The sequence below is a fragment of the Nerophis ophidion genome, linkage group LG03 (genome assembly GCF_033978795.1).
Source record: "Nerophis ophidion isolate RoL-2023_Sa linkage group LG03, RoL_Noph_v1.0, whole genome shotgun sequence".
NCBI classification, from domain to species: Eukaryota; Metazoa; Chordata; class Actinopteri; order Syngnathiformes; family Syngnathidae; genus Nerophis; species Nerophis ophidion.
The window spans coordinates 12,898,535-12,913,681 of NC_084613.1; the positions used below are offsets into that span (position 1 = coordinate 12,898,535).

The window sequence follows — 15,147 nt, forward strand, 5'->3', positions numbered from 1 at the left end:
ATTCAACTTGGCTCAATTTGAGGAGAAACGTCTGGGCTGTACTCTTGTACGGTCTCCAGCACGCTCTGGCGAAAGATTGTACGCCACCTATTTGTATTTGGACTTTCTCTGTTTACATAACAACAGCTGTTTCTAAAGGAATGTAAACAGCCATTGTTTTCGGTCACATTAACACAAGCTATATACATATAAGTATCTGTATATATTTATTTTATTTTATTTCTGTTCATTATTATTAATGTATTATCTATTTTTTGCTGATTTAATTGATGTATGTGTAGATACTACCTTGCTTTTGTTATCTCTGTTTCTTTTTCTTTTTTGGGGGGGGGGTGGGTGGTAAACAAAAATACTTTTGACATTTTGGGCAGACAACGGCTGTGTGATGTATGTGAATATGATTTAGTGGATGGAAATGTCTCATGCTGGATGTCAATTTAAAAAAAAAAGATACAAAAAATTTCAAATGTCTATTCTTGGTGTTGGGTTTTATCAAATAAATTTCCCCAAAAATGCGACTTATACTCCAGTGCGACTTATATATATTTTTTTCCTTCTTTATTATGCATTTTCGGCACATGCGACTTAAACTCCAGAGTGACTTATACTCCGAAAAATTACATTTATTCTTACATTACGTATATAAAACCCTAATAGAGGTGTTTGGATGTTTTTTAGAGGCCCTATGGGCAGAATTGAACGTCTTCCATAGGCTCCATTGTAAGAGGACTTTTGATCGCATTTATTTAATATTTAGAATGCATTAATTAAAAAAAATTGCCGTCATGTCTTTCATAAAGATTGTGAACCATGAGCACAATTCCAAAAAAGTGCAGGTCCCCTTTAACAGTGCTTCACCTCCAGAAATGAACGTGTCAAAGATGATCTGAGCGCCATTGAAGAAATCTCCGAACTGAGCCTCCCATATGGGCAGCAGCATGGGCTGGGCGATGCTCATGCCGTACTCGAACCCGAGCACCGCCTCCTCAGACAGCGGGCTGTTACACACCTGCATAGATATGACCGTTGAAAGCAAACCGGGCCTGGTTGCGATCTACATTGTTGTGTTCGCTTTTTCCCACCTCGAGGAGACCCGGCTGTTGAGGACTGATGTGGTTTAGAGGAATGAACATGTCGTTGGTGTCTTGGCAGACAACCATGGCGTGCCGCTGGCTGAACGTGCCCCGACCCACGTCCTGCCCACTTATACGGATGTTGAAACCTGGTAAAAAAAAAAATCATTTGAAATGGAATCATTTTTAAAAATAAATGTATTAAAAGCAGGTGTTTTCTCACCTTGGCAAAGGAGAGAGCCAAAAGCCAAGGCCTCTGCTGTGGACCAGTCTATTTTGGACCCCTCTTCCAGCTTTTGCAGTCGAGCCTGAAAAGACAAACACAGTCTCATACAGGAGGTCCTCAGTTTAGGACGTTTTGTAGTGAAGTGTAATTCTGGTCTTGTCACCCCCTGCAGTGCGGCTGGATCAAAAGAGACGTCGGAGACGCTTTGCTAAAAACAAAGTTGCTTTATTACAAGCGAGCGTCATTAAAGAGGTCTGCAGTATCTGTAGCAACTCCGGTCAAAACATGGAGGACTTCTAACTACAAAAGCCAAACCATCAGTTTTTATATTCCTCCTTTCTGTCTCTGGGTGTGTGTGCTAAGTCAGGAGAGCGCATCCTGACCATAAAAGGATATGTTCGTGTGTAAGTGTCTGGAAAACAACTGCTTTAAGTCATAACTCAAATGTTGGCGTTGAACTGGACAGGTAGTCTTTTCTCAAGGATAAGGTTATCACTTTTGCATTCCGAAGTCCTAATTAGAGCCTCTTTTCCTACGAGAAGTGATCCAATCCACTTTCAAATATCAAAGGGGCCTTATCTATTTATGTGCTCAAACTGAAATACAGTGGGGCAAAAAAGTATTTAGTCAGCCACCGATTGTGCAAGTTCTCCCTCTTAAAATGATGACAGAGGTCTGTAATTGTCATCATAGGTACACTTCAGCTGTGAGAGACACAAAGTGAAAAAAAGATCCAGGAATTCATATTGTAGGAATTTTAAAGAATTTATTTGTAAATTATGGTGGAAAATAAGTATTTGGTCAACCATTCAAAGCTCTCACTGATGGAAGGAGGTTTTGGCTCAAAAATCTCACAATACATGGCCCCATTCATTCTTTCCTTAACACGGATCAATCGTCCTGTCCCCTTAGCAGAAAAACAGCTCCAAAGCATGATGTTTCCACCCCCATGCTTCACAGTTGGTATGGTGTTCTTGGGATGCAACTCAGTATTCTTCTTCCTCCAAACACGACGAGTTGTAGCTGAGGTAGGCGCCAGAGCCCGCTGCGACCCCAAAAGGGAATAAGCGGTAGAAAATAGATGGATGGATGAAACCCACTACTACCCACCACGCAGTCTGATAGTTTATATATCAATGATGAAATATTAACATTGCAACACATGCCAATACGGCCGGTTTAGTTTACTAAATTACGATTTTAAATTTCCCGCGGAGTTTCCTGTTGAAAATGTCGCGGAATGATGACGCGTGTTTGTTACGTTATTGGTTGGAGGGGACATACTGTAGTAGTCCAGCACCACTCTTTTCACCGCGCAATTACACAGTATTTTGGACATCTGCGTTGATGAATCTTTTGAAATTTGTTCAATTAATAATGGAGAAGTCAAAGTAGAAAGGTGGAGGGGTGAAGTTTTTAGCCTTTAGCCACACAAACACAAAGTGCTTCCTTGTTTAAAATTCCCGGAGGTAAAGCTTTACTATGGATCAGAGCGGTCAAGCGAACATGGATCCCAACTACATGTCAACCGACAGTTTTCGGTGAGAAAATTGTGGAAATAAGTCGCCTCTTACCGGAGATCAGCGGAGCTTCTGTCGTGGTGCAGCTTCGTGACTTCCCTCAGAGACTGGCGTCAACACACCCGTGGACACACCCCTCCGACTATCAGGTACTATTTAAGTCACTAAAACACTAGCAACACAATAGAAAGATAAGGGATTTCCCAGAATTATCCAAGTAAATGTGTCTAAAAACATCTGAATCGCTCCCAATGCAATCGCGTTTTTTTTTTTCTAGTCCATCACTCTAAATTTCCTCATCCACGAAATATTTCATCCTCGTTTAAATTAATGGGGAAATTGTCGCTTTCTCGGTCCGAACAGCTCTTGCTGCAGGAGGCTCACATTATAAACAATGTGAGGATGTGAGAAGCCCTACAACCAGTGACGTCACACGCACATCGTCTGCTACTTCCGGTACAGGCAAGGCTTTTTTATTAGCGACCAAAAGTTGCGAACTTTATCGTGGATGTTCTCTACTAAATCCTTTCAGCAAAAATATGGCAATATCACAAAATGATCAAGTATGACACATAGACTAGACCTGCTATCCCCGTTTAAATAAGAAAATCTCATTTCAGTAGGCCTTTAAAGACATGACGAAGGATAGATTTTTTTTTAATCCCTTCTAAATATATTAAATAAATGCGATCAAAAGTCGAATTACAATGGAGCCTATGAAAGCCGTTCAATTCTGCTTATAGAGCCTCTAAAAAAAAGATCCAAACACCTCCATTAGGGTTTTATACACATGATGTAAGTACATATGTAATGTGGTAACATTTATAATAATATGTAATATACGTGTACATGATGTAAGTATATATGTAATGTAGTAACATTCATAATAACATTTAATATTGACCTATTTTGATCATTTTAAGCATACGCGGCATGTTAATTTAAAAAACGCAACACAACGTTTGCTTTTTTCTTTTCTTCATCAGTAATTATTACTCACTGCAGACTTTGAGAGTCCACAAACATAATAAAACATCACTCTCTGCACAATGTCGGCTGTCATTAGAATGCCGACTGCTAGGATTAAAAGTCAAAGTTAAAAAAAAGTTACAGTCCCAATGATTGCCACACACACTGGGTGTGGTGCAATGTGTCCTCTGCATTTGACCCATCCCACTCTTCACCCCCTGGAAGGTGAGGGGAGCAGTGGGCAGCAGCAGTGGCCGCGCCCGGGAATCATTTTTGATGATTTAACCCCCAATTAAAACCCATTTTTGGTAAGACTCGGCCGGGGTTTGAACTCACTATCTATCGATCTCAGGGCGGACACTCTAACCACTAGTCCACTGTGTAGTTTGTATATTCCCATTTAGATGAAGAATTACTTATGTGAAGTGAAGTGAATTACATTTATATAGCGCTTTTCTCTAGTGACTCAAAGCGCTTTACATAGTGAAACCCAATATCTAAGTTACATTTAAACCAGTGTGGGTGGCACTGGGAGCAGGTGGCTAAAGTGTCTTGCCTAAGGACACAACGGCAGTGACTAGGATGGCGGAAGCGGGAATTGAACCTGCAACCCTCAAGTTGCTGGCACGGCCGCTCTACCAACCGAGCTATACCGCCCCCCATAATATAATCCTCACAAAGAAATTAGGTGGGACGGCAGCGGGCACAAGATGGATTTTTTTGTACAATAGCTTAGCACATATTGACGAACAGTGGACTGGTTTTGTAATCGTTCATCCCCAAAACGTATATCTAATGTGTAAAGCGTGTGCTAAGCGCTCATAATCTAAACTGAAATACAGTAACTATGTCCATACCTGTGCGTGGGTCTTGTCGAGATGCCCGTGGAGCTTGATGTGCTCGGGGATGTCCACGGACTTGGCTCCGACGTACTGCAGCAGCGGGACGGGTACACCCGTGTCCCAGCTGGTGACCCGGGCCTGCGGCTCCACCAGGTCCCCCCAGCGGCCCTGCAGGTTGGTGGCGGGCGGGCTGTAGAAGGTCATGTTGGCCAGCTTGTCGTTGAGCGAGCTGAAGTACTTGGATTTGATCTGGTCGCACTCTGCTTTTGTCATCGAGCCCTCGGAGATGAGCTGCTCCGAGTAGGAGTCGGGGACACTCTTGCGGGCCCTGTCGGGAAGCAACCAGGTGCGGTTAGATTCGATGGAAGTGTATCGGTCCTGCAGGGAAAATTAATGTTCAAGTCCCAGCAACACAGTATGTGATATACCAGACCTGGGCAAATTAAGGCCCGGGCGCCCGTTAACCTTTTCAATCTGGCTCGCCGGACATTCCCAAATAATTTTTAAGATCTTTGAGATGGAAAGTGTAGCTGCCATTATGATGTGCAGCCATGTTTTCAAATGACCGTAAGTCTTGAACTATACAAAGTATTTCAATGGTGATAATCTGCGTTTATGGATGATATACTAGTTACTATCCATCCATCCATCCATCCATTTTCTTCCGCTTTTGGGGTCGCGGGCGCCTATCTCAGCTACAATCGGGCGGAAGGCGGGGTACACCCTGGACAAGTCTCTACCTGATCGCAGGGCCAACACAGATAGACAGACAACCTTCACACTCACATTCACACACTAGAGCCAATTTAGTGTTGCCAATCAACCTATCCCCAGGTGCATGTCTTTGAAAGTGGGAGGAAGCCGGAGTACCCGGAGGCAACCCAAGCATTCACAGGGAGGACAAGCAAACTCCACACAGAAAGATCCCGAGCCTGGGATTGAACCCAGGACTGCAGGACCTTCGTATTGTGAGGCAGACCCACTAAATTCTCTGCCACCGTGAAGCCCCATACTAGTTGCTATGGTAATCTAATTAGTTACTATGGTAATCACAGCAGCTCAGACGAGGCACGAAGCGGTGTGAGTGGGGAGCATTTCCACGGAGTGCTTCCAGAGCGGTCAGCCTGAAATACAGGTGTCAGGGACAGACAACCAAGTTGTAAAGCTTAGTGATACAGTGGGGCAAACAAAGTATTTAGTCAGCCACCGATTGTGAAAGTTCTCCCACTTAAAATGATGACAGAGGTCTGTAATTTTCATCATAGGTACATGTGGAGAGACGCAGCCGACGGGCGGGCAGAGGCGTTCTGGACTAAGATGGAGGCCAGGAGGCGGAGCGGCAGGAGAACGCCAATCGGAGTCAGGTGCATAAGACACACACCTGCCCACAATCTGCGCATCTGCTCCTGGACTTCAAGAGAGGCGAAGGAGGCCCGATCGGGAGGAGGGGACCGGGAAGGAAACCACGGCAGCCCGACCACGAGCCCGACACAGAGATCACGCCAAGATGAGTCCCCGCCACCGACGCAGCAGGCGAGCACCGAAAGGTGCAACGCGACCAGGAAGAGGAGCCGGCGCATTAGAAATGGGCGCGCCCGACTGGCCCGAAGAAAGGTCGTTTGAAACAGTAAAAGTGAAGCAAACCTGCTACGATGCGTCGTGTGTCCAGTGTCACCGCAACCCACACGAGGACGGCTGGGAGTCCGTCACAGTACACTTCAACTGTGAGAGACAGAATGTGAAAAAAAAATCCAGGAATTCACATTGTAGGAATTTTAAAGAATTTATTTGTAAATGATGGTGCAAAATAAGTATTTGGTCAACCATTCAAAGCTCTCACTGATGGAAGGAGGTTTTGGCTCAAAATCTCACGATACATGGCCCCATTCATCCTTTCCTTAACATGGATCAATCGTCCTGTCCCCTTAGCAGAAAAACAGCCCCAAAGCATGATGTTTCCACCCCCATGCTTCACAGTAGATATGGTGTTCTTGGGATGCAACTCAGTATTCTTTTTCCTCCAAACACGACGAGTTGAGTTTATACCAAAATGGATGCATGGATGATACAGCAGAGGATTGGGAGAATGTCATGTGGTCAGATGAAACCAAAATAGAACTTTTTGGTATAAACTCAACTCGTCGTGTTTGGAGGAAGAAGAATACTGCATCGCAAGAACCCCAAACCTACCGTGAAGCATAGGAGTGGAAACATCATGCTTTGGGGCGGTTTTTCTGCTAAGGGGACATGACGATTGATCCGTGTTAAGGAAAGAATGAATGGGGCCATGTATCGTGAGATTTTGAGCCAAAACCTCCTTCCATCAGTGAGAGCTTTGAATGGTTGACCAAATACTTATTTTCCACCATAATTTACAAATAAATTCTTTAAAATTCCTACAATGTGAATTGCTGGATTTTTTTTTCACATTCTGTCTCTCACAGTTGAAGTGTACCTATGATGAAAATTACAGACCTCTGTCATCATTTAAAGTGGGAGAACTTGCACAATCGGTGGCTGACTAAATACTTTTTTGCCCCACTGTATATCAGATTGTAGGTGGGGTTTTTTTTACCCTTTGTGTTCATATATCGCTGTGTTTGTTGCATTTTTGTTGTGTTTCCTTGATTGTAAAATATGTTGATGGAGAGGGGGTGTGACGTTCATATGTTGTCAATATTCAGTGTTTTATCCTTCATAGTTAATATTGTAAACCCCACATTCGTTATTTTCATATACATTCTGGGTGTCTCATTCAGTAAAAAATTTTTTTAATTACATTTCGTTTTTTACGGCGGTCTCTCATAACGTTTTTAGCATTCAGACATTATTGGATGTCCGCTGACGTTTTGCAACTCAACGCTAAGAAAACGTAAATAAAGATCATCGGTCCTGCTAGACACCGACACCTATTTATTAATACCACCTTGAAGGGGAACACTATCACAATTTCAAAAGGGTTAAAAACAATAAAAATCAGTTCCCAGTGGCTTGTTGTATTTTTTGAATTTTTTTTCAAAATTTTACCGGTCCCGGAATATCCCTAAATAAAGCTTTAAAGTGCCTTATTTTCGCTATCTACGAAACCACTGTCCATTTCCCTGTGACGTCATACAGGGCTGCCAATACAAACAACATGGCGGTTACCACAGAAAGATATAGCGACATTAGCTCGGATTCAGACTCGGATTTCAGCGACTTAAGCGATTCAACAGATTACGCGTGTATTGAAACAGATGGTCGGAGTATGGAGGCAGATAGCGAAAACGAAATTGAAGAAGAAATTGAAGCTATTGAGCGAATAGCTATTGACGCTATTCGGCCATAGTGTGGGTGTACCTAATGAAGTGGCCCATAACATGGCTGCCTTATTAGCATCGCTGGTAAAATGTGCGGACCAAACGATCAGGACTTTCGCATCTTGTGACACTGGAGTGACTTAAATATGTCGATTGGTAAGTGTTTGTTTCGCATTAAATGTGGGTATCTAGTTTCAAATGTACATACAGCTAGCGTAAATAGCATGTTAGCATCGATTAGCTGGCAGTCATGCCCTGACCAAATATGACTGATTAGCACATAAGTCAACAACATCAACAAAACCCACCTTTGTGATTTCGTTGACTTTATGGTTGCAAATGCATCTCCAGTTTATCCATACATCTCTGTGCCATGTCTGTCTTAGCATCGCCGGTAAAATGTGCAGACACTCTGGCAAATTCAATGGGGATCTGGCGGCAGATTTCTTGCCAGTGGTGCAACTTGAATCCCTCCCTGTTAGTGTTGTTACACCTTCCGACAACACACCGACAAGGCATGATGTCTCCAAGGTTTCAAAAAATAGTCGAAAAAACGGAAAATAACAGACCTGAGACCCGGTGTTTGTAATGTGAAAATGAATATGGCGGGTGTGTTACCTCGATGACGTCACGTTCTGACGTCATCGCTAAAAGACCGATGAACAGAAAGGCGTTTAATTTGCCAAAATTCACCCATTTAGAGTTCGGAAATCGGTTAAAAAAATACATGGTCTTTTTTCTGCAACATCAAGGTATATATTGACGCTTACATAGGTTTGGTGATAGTGTTCCCCTTTAACATTTGACAACCAAACAATTACACAAGGCGACTCGGTAAAGAATCTGGGTGTTAACTACGACCCAACTCTCTCCTTTGAGTCACACATTAAAACCGTTACTAAAACGGCCTTCTTTCATCTCCGTGATATCGCTAAAATTTGTTCCATTTTGTCCACTAGCGACACTGAGATCATTATTCATGTGTTCGTTACGTCTCGTCTCGACTACTGTGACGTATCATTTTCGGGTCTCCCTATGTCTAACTTTAAAAGATTACAGTTGGTACAAAATGCGGCTGCTAGACTTTTGACAAGAACCAGAAAGTTTGATCATGTTACCCCTATACCGTATATACCTTTATATACATATATACCTACATATATATATACCTATACTGGCTCACCTGCACTGGCTTCCTGTGCACTTAAGATGTGACTTTAAGGTTTTACTACTTACGTATAAAATACTACACGGTCTAGCTCCAGCCTATCTTGCTAATTGTATTGTACCATATGTCCCGGCAAGAACTCCAGCTTATTAGTGATTCCTAGAGCCCAAAAAAAGTCTGCGGGCTACAGAGCTTTTTGTATTCGGGCTCCAGTACTCTGGAATCCCCTCCCGGTAACAGTTAGGGATGCTACCTGAGTAGAAGGATTTAAGTCCCATCTTAGAACTCATTTGTATACTCTAGCCATAGACCCCACTTTTAGACCAGTTGATCTGCCGTTTCTTTTCTGCTCTGCCCCCCTCTCGGGGCCAAAGTCGGGACCCGGGGTGGACCGCTCGTCTGTGCATCGGTTGGGGACGACTCTGCACTGCTGACCTGTCTCCGCTCGGGATGGTCTCCTGCTGGCCCCTCTATGGACTGGACTCTTACTATTATGTTAGATCCATTATGGACTGCACTATCACTATTGTTAGATCCACTATGTACTGGACTCTCACACTATTATATTAGATCCACTATGGACTGGACTCTCACACTATTATTTTAGATCCACTATGGACTGGACTCCCACACTATTATATTAGATCCACTATGGACTGGAATCTCACACTATTATGTTAGATTCACTATGTACTGGACTCTCACACTATTATATTAGTTCCACTATAGACTGGACTCTCACACTATTATGTTAGATCCACTATGGACTGGACTCTCACACTATTATATTAGATCCACTATAGACTGGACTCTCACACTGTTATGTTAGATCCACTATGGACTGGACTCTCACACTATTATATTAGATCCACTATGGACTGGACTCTCACACTATTATATTAGATCCACTATGGACTGGACTCTCACACTATTTTGTTAGATCCACTATGGACTGAACTCTCACACTATTATGTTAGATCCACTATGGACTGGACTCTCACACTATTATGTTAGATCCACTATGGACTGGACTCTCACACTATTATGTTAGATCCACTATGGACTGGACTCTCACTATTATGTTAGATCCATTATGGACTGGACTCTCACTATTATGTTGGATCCACTATGTACTGGACTCTCACACTATTATGTTACATCCACTATGGACTGGACTCTCACACTATTATGTTAGATCCACTATGGACTGGACTCTCACACTATTATAGTAGATCCACTATGTACTGGACTCTCACACTATTATATTAGATCCACTATGGAATGGACTCTCACACTATTATGTTAGATCCATTATGGACGGTACTCTCACACTATTATGTGAGATCCACTATGTACTGGACTCTCACACTATTATATTAGATCCACTATGGACTGGACTCTCACACCATTATGTTATATCCACTATGGACTGGACTCTCACACTATTATGTTAGATCCACTATGGACTGGACTCTCACACTATTATGTTAGATCCACTATGAACTGGACTCTCACACTATTATGTTAGATCCACTATGGACTGGACTCTCACACTATTATGTTCTATCCACTATGGACTGGACTCTCACACTATTATGTTAGATCCACTATGAACTGGACTCTCACACTATTATGTTAGATCCACTATGGACTGGACTCTCACACTATTATGTTAGATCCACTATGGACTGGACTCTCGCACTATTATGTTAGATCCACTATGGACTGGACTCTCACACTATTATGTTAGATCCACTATGGACTGGACTCTCACACTATTATGTTAGATTCACTATGGACTGGACTCTCACACTATTATATTAGATCCACTATGGACTGGACTCTCACACTATTATGTTAGATACACTATGGACTGGACTCTCGCACTATTATGTTAGATCCCCTATGGACTGGACTCTCACACTATTATGTTAGATCCACTATGGACTGGACTCTCACACTATTATTTGAGATCCACTATGGACTGGACTCTCACACTATTATATTATATCCACTATGGACTGGACTCTCACACTATTATATTAGATCCACTATGGACTGGACTCTCACACTATTATATTAGATCCACTATGGACTGGACTCTCACACTATTATATCATATCCACTATGGACTGGACTCTCACACTATTATATTAGATCCACTATGGACTGGACTCTCACACTATTATATTAGATCCACTATGGACTGGACTCTCGCACAATTATATTAGATCCCCTATGTACTGGACTCTCACACTATTATGTTAGATCCACTATGGACTGGAATCGCACACTATTATGTTAGATCCACTATGGACGGGACTCTCACACTATTATGTGAGATCCACTATGTACTGGACTCTCACACTATTATATTAGATCCACTATGGACTGGACTCTCACACTATTATGTTAGATCCACTATGGACTGGACTCTCACATTATTATGTTAGATCTACTATGGACGGGACTCTCACACTATTATGTGAGATCCACTATGGACTGGACTCTCACACTATTATGTTAGATCCACTATGGACTGGACTCTCACACTACTATGTGAGATCCACTATGTACTGGACTCTCACACTATTATATTAGATCCACTATAGACTGGACTCTCACACTATTATGTTAGATCGACTATGGACAGGACTCTCACACTATTATATTAGATCCACAATGGACTGGACTCTCACACTATTATGTTAGATCCACTATGGACTGGACTCTCACACTACTATGTTAGATCCACTATGGACTGGACTCTCACACTATTATATTAGATCCACTATGGACTGGACTCTCACACTATTATGTTAGATCCACTATGGACTGGACTCTCACACTATTATGTTAGATCCACTATGGAATGGACTCTCACTCTATTATATTAGATCCACTATGGACTGGACTCTCAAACTATTATATTAGATCCACTATGGACTGGACTCTCACTATTATGTTAGATCCACTATGGAATCGACTCTCACACTATTATATTAGATCCACTATGGACTGGACTCTCAAACTATTATATTAGATCCACTATGGACTGGACTCTCACTATTATGTTAGATCCACTATGGACTGGACTCTCTCACTATTATGTTAGATCCACTATGGACTCGACTCTCGCACTATTATATTAGATCCACTATGGACTGGACTCTCACACTATTATGTTAGATCCACTATGGACTGGACTCTCACACTACTATGTTAGATCCACTATGGACTGGACTCTCACACTATTATATTAGATCCACTATGGACTGGACTCTCACACTATTATGTTAGATCCACTATGGACTGGACTCTCACACTATTTTGTTAGATCCACTATGGACTGAACTCTCACACTATTATGTTAGATCCACTATGGACTGGACTCTCACACTATTATGTTAGATCCACTATGGACTGGACTCTCACACTATTATGTTAGATCCACTATGGACTGGACTCTCACTATTATGTAAGACTATTATGGACTGGACTCTCACTATTATGTTGGATCCACTATGTACTGGACTCTCACACTATTATGTTACATCCACTATGGACTGGACTCTCAAACTATTATGTTAGATCCACTATGGACTGGACTCTCACACTATTATAGTAGATCCACTATGTACTGGACTCTCACACTATTATATTAGATCCACTATGGAATGGACTCTCACACTATTATGTTAGATCCATTATGGACGGGACTCTCACACTATTATGTGAGATCCACTATGTACTGGACTCTCACACTATTATATTAGATCCACTATGGACTGGACTCTCACACTATTATGTTAGATCCACTATGAATTGGACTCTCACACTATTATGTTAGATCCACTATGAACTGGACTCTCACACTATTATGTTAGATCCACTATGGACTGGACTCTCACACTATTATGTTAGATCCACTATGAACTGGACTCTCACACTATTATGTTAGATCCACTATGGACTGGACTCTCACACTATTATGTTAGATCCACTATGAACTGGACTCTCACACTATTATGTTAGATCCACTATGAACTGGACTCTCACACTATTATGTTAGATCCACTATGAACTGGACTCTCACACTATTATGTTAGATCCACTATGAACTGGACTCTCACACTATTATGTTAGATCCACTATGAACTGGACTCTCACACTATTATGTTAGATCCACTATGGACTGGACTCTCACACTATTATGTTCTATCCACTATGGACTGGACTCTCACACTATTATGTTAGATCCACTATGAACTGGACTCTCACACTATTATGTTAGATCCACTATGGACTGGACTCTCACACTATTATGTTAGATCCACTATGGACTGGACTCTCGCACTATTATGTTAGATCCACTATGGACTGGACTCTCACACTATTATGTTAGATCCACTATGGACTGGACTCTCACACTATTATGTTAGATTCACTATGGACTGGACTCTCACACTATTATATTAGATCCACTATGGACTGGACTCTCACACTATTATGTTAGATACACTATGGACTGGACTCTCGCACTATTATGTTAGATCCCCTATGGACTGGACTCTCACACTATTATGTTAGATCCACTATGGACTGGACTCTCACACTATTATTTGAGATCCACTATGGACTGGACTCTCACACTATTATATTATATCCACTATGGACTGGACTCTCACACTATTATATTAGATCCACTATGGACTGGACTCTCACACTATTATATTAGATCCACTATGGACTGGACTCTCACACTATTATATTATATCCACTATGGACTGGACTCTCACACTATTATATTAGATCCACTATGGACTGGACTCTCACACTATTATATTAGATCCACTATGGACTGGACTCTCGCACAATTATATTAGATCCCCTATGTACTGGACTCTCACACTATTATGTTAGATCCACTATGGACTGGACTCTCACATTATTATGTTAGATCTAGTATGGACGGGACTCTCACACTATTATGTGAGATCCACTATGGACTGGACTCTCACACTATTATGTTAGATCCACTATGGACTGGACTCTCACACTACTATGTGAGATCCACTATGTACTGGACTCTCACACTATTATATTAGATCCACTATAGACTGGACTCTCACACTATTATGTTAGATCGACTATGGACAGGACTCTCACACTATTATATTAGATCCACAATGGACTGGACTCTCACACTATTATGTTAGATCCACTATGGACTGGACTCTCACACTACTATGTTAGATCCACTATGGACTGGACTCTCACACTATTATATTAGATCCACTATGGACTAGACTCTCACACTATTATGTTAGATCCACTATGGACTGGACTCTCACACTATTATGTTAGATCCACTATGGAATGGACTCTCACTCTATTATATTAGATCCACTATGGACTGGACTCTCAAACTATTATATTAGATCCACTATGGACTGGACTCTCACTATTATGTTAGATCCACTATGGAATCGACTCTCACACTATTATATTAGATCCACTATGGACTGGACTCTCAAACTATTATATTAGATCCACTATGGACTGGACTCTCACTATTATGTTAGATCCACTATGGACTCGACTCTCGCACTATTATATTAGATCCACTATGGACTCGACTCTCGCACTATTATATTAGATCCACTATGGACTGGACTCTCACACTATTATGTTATATCCACTATGGACTGGACTCTCACTCTATTATATTAGATCCACTATGGACTGGACTCTCAAACTATTATATTAGATCCACTATGGACTGGACTCTCACTATTATGTTAGATCCACTATGGAATCGACTCTCACACTATTATATTAGATCCACTATGGACTGGACTCTCACACTATTATATTAGATCCACTATGGAATGGACTCTCACACTATTATGTTAGATCCATTATGGACGGGACTCTCACACTATTATGTGAGATCCACTATGTACTGGACTCTCACACTATTATATTAGATCCACTATGGACTGGACTCTCACACTATTATGTTAGATCCACTATGAACTGGACTCTCA

At 41.7% G+C, this 15,147-nt stretch overlaps 1 protein-coding gene across 2 annotated transcripts in view; it reads right to left on the reverse strand.

The window, feature by feature from the left end:
• dhtkd1 (dehydrogenase E1 and transketolase domain containing 1) overlaps positions 1-15,147 on the reverse strand; it is a 57,076-nt gene that overhangs the window by 10,567 nt on the left and 31,362 nt on the right. For both annotated transcript variants that reach the window (XM_061894276.1, XM_061894275.1), the window contains exons 8-11: positions 4,646-4,958; positions 1,297-1,381; positions 1,083-1,222; positions 859-1,009 (exon numbers count right to left, since the gene is read on the reverse strand). In XM_061894276.1, coding sequence (XP_061750260.1) covers positions 859-1,009; positions 1,083-1,222; positions 1,297-1,381; positions 4,646-4,958 — 689 coding nt within the window. The remainder of the gene's footprint in view (positions 1-858; positions 1,010-1,082; positions 1,223-1,296; positions 1,382-4,645; positions 4,959-15,147) is intronic.